Below are 11,098 nucleotides of genomic sequence, written 5' to 3'. Positions count from 1 at the left end.
TTCTCCCGCCACGTCTGAGCCGTTGCCACCCCTCCCACAGGCCCCACGGGACAGGGAGGCGGGCCCTGCGCAGCCTGTTATGCCCCTGGGCCATGGGGGCTCAGCAGCGCAGGCTTCTTTGCCCTGGGCTGCGGGGGCTCGGTGAAAGAGGAAGTGCCATGGTGGGCACTTCTGGTTTCACTTTTCCTTACAAGCCAGCATGCTGGTTAACAGAGCATGCCGGCCTGTAAGGTGCCGATTACCGGAGAGTTTACTGCATTTGACCTTCCCTTGTTTTGAACAGAAATATATTTGGGTTTTTTTTTGATAAATCTGCTTGCCGTTGTCAAATAGAAAACTTTTCCTCAGAAAACAAAGATGAAAAATGTCTTCCAATGTCTTAAGTAAGCCCCTGGCATAATAGTGAAACTAAAACTTTCCAGATATTAACCTCTGGACAATTGTTGGTGTTTTGTAGAGCCTGGCAGAGAGTCCTGGTCCTAGGCACTGCAGTAGTATTGCTCATAGATAATGGATTTCCTGAGCCTGCAACATAAGGATGTGGTCTGCGTGGAGCCTGAATTCTAGGTTGAGTCAGCTGTGTGATCAGTGGTGTTGTATGACGGAGGTCTCCAAGTATGAGAAGAAAGGAGTTGTTTCATGAGCTGTGCCATTACTATAAAACCCCTGTTTAAGGTCTTCAGCTGAAACATTGGGTTTGCTGGTTGTTAACCCTGCTTGGCTGGTATAGCTCTGTACTCAAAGCACCCTAAACACTATGCCAGGAGGTGCCATTGGTGGGGTAGCATAAGTGTACAGGAGAATTTAAAGCACAGCGCTTCACTTCTTTATCTAGCAGAATCACACAGGCTCCTTGAGAGTCTTCTGTAACTTTGAAGAAAAATGCAGAAAGTTGTACTCCATTTCAGAAAAGTGGAAATTCCTAAAAACAGAATCTTTCCGATTTATCCTTCAGAACTGCTATCTTGAATTTCTGTGATGCTTTAGTGTAGTTCCCCTTATGGACCTCTTCTTAAATAACCAAACTGCTCATATATTGTGAGCACTTGACAGGAGTTTTAAAAAATGATTGGGAGCCAGTTTTTGCAAAACTACACAAAGGTGGTGTGTAGATCAGTGGTGGGCGACACTTTCTGACTGTGGGGTGGAATGACCCAACTCGGGTCCATAGCAAGATGGCACTAGGGTCCAGCTGCTGCGACTTCTCCCACCACACAATATGATATGGAATGAACAAGGTCTCATGGACCGTAGGTTGCCACCCCCTTGTGTGAAACTCAGTTTGACTGAATTATTCTGCACTCTAAGGTCATTTTTGAATCCTTCCTCATTTGTGGTCTACTTGAGAATGTTACTTGCTCTTAAATGGATGTCAGTTTTTAGCAGGTCAGCTAGTAGACAGTTATGCAAGTAGCAAAGGTAGCACATGTGGCATAGGGCTCTTTCCTTGAAACTTTCTAAACTTTTTTTTTTTTCTCTCGAACTGTTAAGAAGTGTGGTACGTGTATTTTTTTTTCTCTCACAAATTAAACAATGGTGATGTTACTGCTACTCCAGAGGTTGAACACATTTCTGTCCTTTGTGCTTTGTATGTGCCTGACTATAGATTTCATGTGCATCTAACTTCTCTGTGTACACAGTGAATAGATCAGGTATTTGTACATGCACTTGGTCCATCGGACATCTGAATTCATGTGAATACACATCTGACTTTAATGCATGCAGAAGTTCTTGGCTTAAATTGAGCCCCAACTGTTTATAAATAGTCTGTGTTCACTCCTAAGTATCTAAAATGCTGCCATGTCTATCACTGCTATTAACATTCTTAAATTAACCTGAGTCCAAAGGAATCTTGGAGTATAATGGTGTATCATGGCAGGTGTTTAGAACTGTCATTCAATATGGCTGAACATTTTTTACTGTGACAGATTGAATCATGTGACTACTTGAGTCCTGGTGGCACAATGATAGTAATGTACTGCTGTGTTTATGACAGATGTCTCTGGAAAGCTTAGAATCTGGGATACCACACAGAAGGAACACTTACTGAAGTATGAATATCAGCCTTTTGCAGGAAAAATAAAGGATATTGCTTGGACTGAAGACAGCAAGAGGATTGCAGTTGTTGGAGAAGGACGAGAAAAGTGAGTTGTTGGGATTTTTTTGTTTGCTTGTTTGTTTTTGTTAGAACACAGTTTATGGTATATTTTAAATTACTAATGAAGAAAACTTCATGCTTCGTTAAAGAAAAAATGTCTCATTCCTCTTTTAGACTTCCAGATTCAGTGTTCCCCGGCAGAATTTTTGTAGCTGTGTTGTGAGGTAAAGGACTTCTGAGTAGTTTATACCCTGGGGACATCTGATTTCAGTAGAATACTTGATTAGAAAAGACAGAGTAGAGAGAGCATAACAACATTTCTTTTAAATGCATCAGTTCAGGACAATAGAGTCTTATTAATTGGGAATTTGTTTTACCTTTTTTTAAGAGTTGTGTTTTTTAGAAAAATGCATGTTAACGAGATCAATATTTTGCATTGTCCATAAAAGTATAAGTAATCTTATTGTAATTGCACTTCAGAGTCTACCACCAGTCACCCTTATGTACTTGACTGAAGCATCTGTCCTATAGCTGCATTTGGTGATTTTATACTTTTGCTAGCATGGAAGACTGGCAGGCTTAAGAATGTGGAGGCCAGTCCAGAACAGATGGACTTAAAAGGGGGAGGGGATGAGCACTGCCTCCATGGACACCAGTCCAGGACCCCTGTGGACGGGGCACACCTGGGACAAAATAGATGGGATGGGGCTGTTGGCGGGCAGGGACTAGTGTCAAGGAGTGGCATGGATGGGTGGGATTGTAGAGCAGTGACAGCGCCAGGCCTGGGGCAGAGCCATGTTCTGCTACCCGCGTGTTCCTGCTGACAGAACTGGCACCTGTCGCAGGGACATGCGGGGAGCATATCACAGCTCTCCCTGGGCCCGTGATCCTAGCCCTACCTATGCATCCTGCTGCCTGCAGCCCCATCCCAACAACCTGGCCAAATGTGCCCTGCCTGCAGGGGCCCTGGGCCAGACTCCATGAAGACCCCACCCACCCAGTCTGTCTGCCACCCATGGTGACAGGTATGGGGCCGAATAGGATCAGTTGCCCCCTGCTGCTGCATCGGGCCAGGACAGCACCAACTCTCTGCATCTAGCCCACAACAATTTGCCAAAAATCCTTAATTTCCCACCCATGGTCTTGAATCTGTTCTATAACTGTTATTCTGACAATAAATGTTTTGATTTAACTGTTCCAAAATGTAACTTCTAAAATAAGAGCTGACAAAAGAAATTGTCCTTTATTTGGTTTGACTTTAGAAAAACAAGCAGTATAAAAATAATAAAGTCAATGTAGGTCTCTCTTTCAGTGTCCCTGAAATAGTAACTGCCAGCATTTAACTAGACAAATCTTAACATAGTGATTTTGTGTAATCTGTATTCCTCTTTTCATCCAGGATATACTGAAATGTATCCCTAGAAGAAGTTACAATAGATTTTTCAGATCTCTGTGTTGTTTAGCTTAGATAATAACTAAGGGTCTTACAGATGAGAACCTAGAACACCTGTAGTATTAAAGCTAAATATTGATTCTAGGCTGAAAAGTGAGATAATGGATCCAATACTGTTTGCTTTTATCTTTCTGTTAACTGTTTGGAGACCATTCACAGGTTTTGTGTTTTTAAGCTTCAAGTTACAGCTCTCTTACAACATATCCAAGGGATGCTGTTAAATTGTTAAAAGCTTTTATCCAAAAAAGGTTTCTTTTGATATTTTTTTGCTACTATGCTGTCATCTACTGCATTCTTAGTAGCTGAAATTACATTCTGTCTCCTGTACCAGTAGTACTCACACTTATACCTGCAGGCCAGCTTTAGCCTATGAGACTGTCATTTGGCCTATGGGTCTCCTCTTTGGTTCAAAAATTTGGCATTGGGGGTAGTGGTGGCAGTGTTAATTACTGCTTCCCTGTTGCCAAATTGATAGACCTATGGGAAGCTCTGCAGCTGAATAAATGCTGGCACCTGACCAGACCTGGCACGTGAGGTCAGGCTGTGCACCAGCTTGGACAAGCATGTGCAGCTGAATCTGGTGCATGCGGCTGGGCCAGTACGCTGGATTGAACCCAAAGGCTTGACCCTGAATGCAGGATCCAGAATGCAGACTTGGACCCACACCTGTGGGGCTGGAAGACTGTGCACCCATCAGTGTCCTAGGTCAAGCATTCAAACATGGGTAAATAGTTAATCTTAAGCGTAGCCTAGATGACCTTATCTTTTTACTTGAGTGTACTCAGTATGCTGATCGCAGATGCTTCAGGAGTTATCCTTAAAAGTTACGGAAGAAGTTTATGTATTGTCTGCTTTTTAAAATAGATTTGGAGCTGTGTTCCTGTGGGATTCTGGCTCTTCAGTAGGAGAGATCACTGGGCACAACAAAGTGATCAATAGTGTGGATTTAAAGCAAACAAGGCCTTACCGACTGGCAACTGGCAGTGATGACAACTGTGCTGCATTCTTTGAGGGACCACCGTTCAAATTCAAGTTTACAATAAGTGTGAGTCTAATGTACTGTTTACTTTGTACGTAAGCTTAATTATGGGCAACTGTTTTCCAGCATACTTGCAGTTCTTGGAGTAACTCTCCAAGAAGATAACAAAAGATCTCAGTGTCCATTTTAAAGTTAACTGGCACTGAGTATCTTTTTAATTCATGATTGAATATAATTGAAGGTCTATTTCAGATCTACAAAGCAAAATGAATTATGGGTTAAAGAGGAAACTAAACAATCCTCTGATCTTAAATATCTACCTTTGAACAATTCACAAACCTAAATTCCAGTGTCATCTTTGTTCAGTCTCTGTTCTGACTTTTGTCAGTCTTGTGGGCTTCTGGGAAGCGTAACTGAAAAAAGGCGTTTTTAATGTAAATTTTTGGGGAGTCTTCCATTTAAAGAAATTGCAGAATGGTTCAACAGTTTCTTAACAGAACATTTCAGGGGAGATCCAACTTAAAAAATGGTGCTGGATTCCCCTACCCCTCTAAATCTTATCAGAAGTTTTACAGATTTAACCTTTTAAAATTTTAGGCAGCAATTGGATGAACGTATATATTTAAGTATCACAATGTTTTCTAAAACTGAACTTAACTACAACTTGCCTCCTTTTATGTCAATTCTGCTTGCATGTTGCTCATATTGGACAACGGAGGTAGCTAGTTGACTTACTTTCTGATCCCTTTCACCAGTGCATTATGAATGCTTTTAAGTAACAAAGTGAAAACTGGAGAGACCAAAAGTAAACCATTCAGAAATTTCCTCAGAAGCCCTGAGCAGGTTTTCTTGGCTTTTACTTGCGGCTTATCTGTTTCAGAGCGGGACTTTGTCTCTTAGTGCTTCTGCAGATGGATCAGTCCTTACAGTAAGAGTGAGACTCTAAAAATAGTAATAAAATGGTCAACTAAGGAAGTAAAATGCCTGTTGTTCCCTGTATGTTCATTTAAAGAGATCTTATCTTACACAGCAAGCTAAGTAAGTTCTTCCTCTTTTAAATTTAACAAAACAATTGTTTTATGAGATCTTCAGACTAATTAAATGTCATTCCTGAATATACTTTGGAACTAAAGTAGCTACTTACTTTGCCAATCCACCCTTGGAAGTTTTAAGTGACACTATACTGCTTTGTCTTGTGTGCAAGCAGCGCTGGATTGCTGTCTTTCAGGGCAGCCTTACTTTAAAGAATGACATCTGAGCTCAAGGTAGGAGAAGGGAGATTAAGCTCTGTAACAGCCTATAACAAATTTAAGAGTTTTTGAAAGATCGTAAGGAATAATTTTTTTATTTAATCAAAGTAAGTCAGCTACAGCCTGCCCTTAGTGTGAAAAATAATCTTCCAAATCTTTCCCTAATGAACAGAACACATTTGCTCTTTTTCTGGGTGGAGGAGGCGCATCTTAGACTGGATTCTGCCATTTTTAAATTGGTCCGGGTGTGCCAAATTTCTGTTCTGTTATGGATCTAGACTGGTTTTGTGTGCTAAACTTCTGTTCTGTTACAGGCATAGATCAGTTCCTGATCACTTATACTGGTAGAACTGTAATGTCTGTACCTGGCCTAAGTTTTTTTTGGCCTGTTTGCTTCTCTATTTAATATGTTTATTTTGGCTAGCACCAATCTGAATGGTCTCTCCTATCCCTAAATAGTTTATTTAGGGACCACACCTCATTCTTGCCAGCTCATTTTTGGAAAACGTGCTAGGGTAACAGCATCCTTAGCAGAATGGAAAAAATGTGTAAAGCTCTTTAAACACTTGTTACACTTTCTACTAACTAGATGAAATCCATGTCCCCTACATATAACCTGAGTCTTTGGACTTCTTTCAGGTGAAGTAATAGAATATTTTGGGTGAGGAGGCAGAGTTTGGAGGCCAAATCCTAATCCTGCTATAAGGGCTGCAGTTCAGCCCAGTTCATCCTGACCCAAAGCACCAACTGCTACTTCTCAGTTTGTCTCATGTTTGCTTTACTTGGAGTTCTGTAAACATTGATTCCATGGCTTCTCCTTGGAGCTTGGGTGCATCTATAGTTCCCTGCATCTTCCAAGGTTATCTACGCTGAGTTGATTCAGATGACTCCACTGGACATGGCTTACCCTAGGGTTTAGTTTCTGACTTGAGTGGCAAGGAGCTTTTTATGGAAGCATTTCAGTCTTAATGGATGTATCTAGCAAGCAAGTAATGCATATGCTGTGTCTAAAGCTTCTAAAAAAAACCTCTTTCCTGCTGTCTCCTACAGGACCACACCCGCTTTGTGAACTGTGTGAGGTTCTCTCCTCATGGGAACAGGTTTGCTACAGCCAGTGCAGATGGCCAGGTAAAAAGGAGCTGTTACCTTGATGTTGTTCCCTGTATCCCCACCAGCATGTGGGTTACTCCTTGTGCATGATGTTGAGGAGGATCACAATACAGGCAGATTCTCTTTTTCTTTTTGAGAAAAGATGGCCTAAAAATGTTCAGTATTGTACTATAATATTACTTAGACCCAACCAAAACATAGGGGTGTTCCTAACAGTCTGTATTTGTTCAACTTCTTTTTCTAGTCTCCCTCCCAGAGACAGGTAATCAATCAGAAGACCTAGGGAAACATTCAAGTATTTTCAACGGGGCTTCGTCCTATACCATTATAATGTCACATCCACTGCTAGAGGAAGCTGCATGTAATACAAATGTTTAGATAGGATCTAAGCCTTCTTTATGCAGGTCTTCTACCTGGGAAGGCAAGAAGTGCAGCAGTGCTGTTGCCATAGCTAGCTTCTTGCATGTAGGCAGATTCTCATGACTAACTGGGAGCAGCTGCTTTCACAGTCAGAACCATAATTACAATACCTCCACTATTTCAAATGTCAGGAACCAATACTCAGTATGGGTCAGGGTGACTTATTTATAATGTCACATCATCTGATAGCTAAAGTATGTTTGTATTTGGTTTGGAGACCTAACTTAAAATGGACAAACTTCCTTTTGTGCTATGCAGCAAAAAAATGTTAGATGTGCAATGCATTTATATCACTTTCCAAACACTTTGTATGTCCCTTTTGGTTGTCACTTCAAATTTCATTCACACTTTTCTTTTTTCAAGATTTTTATTTACGATGGAAAGACTGGAGAGAAAATTTGTTCTCTGGGTGGAAATAAAGCACATGATGGAGGAATTTATGCTGTAAGTAAATTTTTGTACTAGTCAAGATAAAAAAAAAAAAAAAAATCTAGCATTCCATTATGAATTGCATCAAAACCTAAAAGCTTGCAATAGTACATACTCTTAAGTGGGTGTTTGTTTTACAGATTAGCTGGAGTCCTGACAGCAGCCAGTTACTTTCGGCTTCTGGAGATAAAACTTCTAAAATTTGGGATGTTGGTGCTAACTCTGTAGTCAACACATTTAACATGGGATCAAATGTTCTGGATCAGCAGCTGGGTTGCTTGTGGCAAAAGGACCATTTGCTGAGCGTCTCCCTCTCTGGCTACATCAATTATTTGGATAAGAACAATCCAAGTAAGCCTTTACGTGTCATAAAGGTATGTTGTCTCTTTGTATTCTCTGTAGCAAACTGCATTACTTCTACCACACCATTTAGTATTGGTACTATTCTTGTCTGGAATAGCACCTGTTAAAAGGGTGACTATATAAAGAATGCTTTTAAAATAGCTTGTAACTGTCAAACTCTAATATTGTTGACTATAACAATGACTAACAAGTCACAGAAATGAAAACAATTTCTGATGCATTGTCTATGCTTAATAGTCTTAATTAAGCTAACAAAATAGCTTTCCCAGGCTTGAAACATCCTTAAGACATCAAAGGAATCATCATAGAGTTGGAAAAAAAAACACCTATGAGTATCTTATTTCATCCTTTTAAGTGCTACATGGTGTGAACAAGGTGAGCAGGATCACTATATAGTCGAGCTCTAATTTTAGGAATTATAGGACTAGCTGACAAAGCAATCTCATGGGACCTTACACTTTTATGTGAACTAGAAACAGATGTCCCAGATATTTGCTATTTCTGCTATATTTCTGGTAACTGGTATAAAGTATGTGATTGTATTCAGCTGTCTCCTAAGTGCTGTTTGCTTATTCATGAGTTAGAATTTAAAGTTTGTGCCTGAAAAAGGCTATAACTGTATCCCACTCCAATAAAGTTAAGTAATGGAGCTATTCATAGTGGGTAATTCATTCCTTTTAAGAATGCAGAGTATAGAAATAGCATTGCTGTTAACACCAAAATGGAACGGACTGTAAACAATTAGGCATTTGAACCCTAGATGGGATTGTATAGTAATCAAAAGTAAAATGGGATGGTACTTTTCTCAACTGTTAGTAACTCTTCTTGAATTGATTCGTTTTGTGTATTTTTGATTAAGTGAGAAATGTAACCGCCTATCAGACATGTTCCTGTTCTTCCACAGGGTCACAGTAAATCAATTCAGTGTCTCACGGTGCATAAAAATGGTGGAAAATCCTATATTTACTCTGGAAGTCATGATGGACATATTAATATCCTTCTGAGAATCAAATTCATCTTTGTTGTAGTGCTGTCTTCTTCAGATGGCTATTTAAATCCTAGAGTTTTAGGTTTTACTGCTGAACTAATTGTTTTGGTATACCTTTGTCCATAATCTGTATCATTCACTATAGTAACACGCTTTCTTGATGCAGGGGTGTTTTTGAACCTAATTCCTGTTCCTAGACTGACAGTATGTCTCAAAGGTGTAATTAGCATACACTAATCTAATCTAGCTAGCACAGGCAGCAACAGTGAAGACAGCTCCTTGGAGGCTGTGTACTCTGGCCACTAGTGTGTGCTAACACATGTTCTGCTGTATCTACACAGTTTAAGTTAGCACAGATCTTTTGGCATGTACTACAGCTCTACCTTTTATTTCCCTGTGGAGACACTTTTGAGAGGATTATAACGTCCTGTTAGCTCCTTTCTGCGTTACTTAGAATTGCATATTTCTCCCTGCCTCTTTTGAGACATGTCTTGTACTATTATCTTTCTGTTGAGTCTGTTCAGTGCTCTGAATCTATAATGGAAAGTGCAGTTATTTGGGTTCAGAGATCTGAAGTTTAATGTTTCAGTATTTGCAAATACCTTGCTACTGTGCTAAATTGATTATCCAAGCAAAATCTTGTTTAGTTCATTTCCGAATAAGTGAGACGATGCTTAGTTTTGGATAGAATATGGGTGCTTTAGTTCTGTCTATGCAAGATCTCTGTTATTTCCTTAATTCTGCTTTGCACATTATTGGGATTCTGAAACTGGAGAGAATGATGGCTTTTCTGGGAAAGGCCATACAAACCAGGTTTCTAGGATGGCTGTAGATGAGATGGATCAGCTGGTCAGTTGCAGTATGGATGACACTGTGCGTTACACCAGCCTCAGCAAGAAAGACTACAGGTCAGTCAAACTCGTTTGGCTCTCTGGTTTGGACCAAGAGGATTTAAGTGATTATACTATGTAATGCTTGGTACCCTTGCTGTACAGCTTGTGTGGCTTTTTCAGGTTACCATGGAAACAGTAGAAATGCTTCCTGCATTTTATTTGAAACCAGTAGACATTGTTCTTTGGTATACTCGAGTAAAAACATTTTTTTGCTCAGGGCAGTTTTAAAGTTCTGATTTTATTTCTTGTACAGCCAGATCTATCTGTGCCTGCAGTGCTTGAATAAGTTCTTGCATTCCAATTTTATACTGGAGAGAACAAATAAGTTCTAAGATTTTTGGAAACCATTGCCTCTGATTTATCCTTGTAAAGGCAAGGTTATTTTATACTGGGTAATCTTAGGTGACATATAGACTAGACATTCAATTTGTACTGGGAAAATTGCTGTTTTCCTAGCAGAAAAAACTGTGCAGATGTTCAAGTTCAAGGAGTTTTTGTTTTTGGTTTGTTTGTTTCCCCTGGAGCAAAAATGGTTGCTCTTGGAGAAAGTAACTGGAACAATCCAGGTTAAATCAAGATTTCTCCCAGGAAACTGAATGTCTGTATGCCTTTCCTTGGGCTTAACTCCTTCTGGGGACCAGGAGTGGAACTGGGGAAAAGGCTCCTGTGTCTAGCCTGGTCTGGAGAAGGTACAGGGAAGCAGTTGCTCCCCCCTCCCTCACCTTATTCCTGGTAACTGCTGGTGTACGGAAAAGCCCCAGTTGCTCCCTGTGAGCTTCTTGCAACTGAATTCCTAATGTAAGAAGCAGGCATTTGCTGCAGGGCATTTGCTGTGCTTGACTGCTGGGCACTGAGAGCTAAGCTCAGGGAGAACTGCCTGCCTACTGAGCTGGGTGGCAGTGTCAGGGATTTTTTTTTTTTTTTTTTTAAGCCAGAAGGTCCAGGAGCTGGGCTTGGGGAAAGGCCCTGTGCTCGTGGCTTGTCTGGCTTGTAGCCTGTACCTTCCAGCTGATCCGGATCAGAGCAGGGTGGGCAATGCAGGCTTGGGAGCTTTGCTGCTTTGGTGAAATTTTGCCCAATTCTCCTTGTACTACTGTCAGCCCTGAAAGCAGGCA

At 40.6% G+C, this 11,098-nt stretch overlaps 1 protein-coding gene across 1 annotated transcript in view; it reads left to right on the top strand.

Moving 5' to 3' along the window:
- The window catches only part of WDR1 (WD repeat domain 1), a 34,063-nt gene that overhangs the window by 10,490 nt on the left and 12,475 nt on the right, over window positions 1–11,098 (top strand). Inside the window, exons 4-10 of the mRNA XM_019526265.1 lie at window positions 1,997–2,144; window positions 4,416–4,596; window positions 6,831–6,908; window positions 7,674–7,754; window positions 7,880–8,113; window positions 9,007–9,094; window positions 9,842–9,998. Coding sequence (XP_019381810.1) covers window positions 1,997–2,144; window positions 4,416–4,596; window positions 6,831–6,908; window positions 7,674–7,754; window positions 7,880–8,113; window positions 9,007–9,094; window positions 9,842–9,998 — 967 coding nt within the window. The remainder of the gene's footprint in view (window positions 1–1,996; window positions 2,145–4,415; window positions 4,597–6,830; window positions 6,909–7,673; window positions 7,755–7,879; window positions 8,114–9,006; window positions 9,095–9,841; window positions 9,999–11,098) is intronic.

This window comes from Gavialis gangeticus, unplaced genomic scaffold, assembly GCF_001723915.1.
Source record: "Gavialis gangeticus isolate Ggan-Ray unplaced genomic scaffold, GavGan_comp1, whole genome shotgun sequence".
NCBI classification, from domain to species: domain Eukaryota; kingdom Metazoa; phylum Chordata; order Crocodylia; family Gavialidae; genus Gavialis; species Gavialis gangeticus.
The sequence above is the reverse complement of the archived record's forward strand: the minus strand, read 5'-3'. Positions and strand labels throughout refer to the sequence as shown.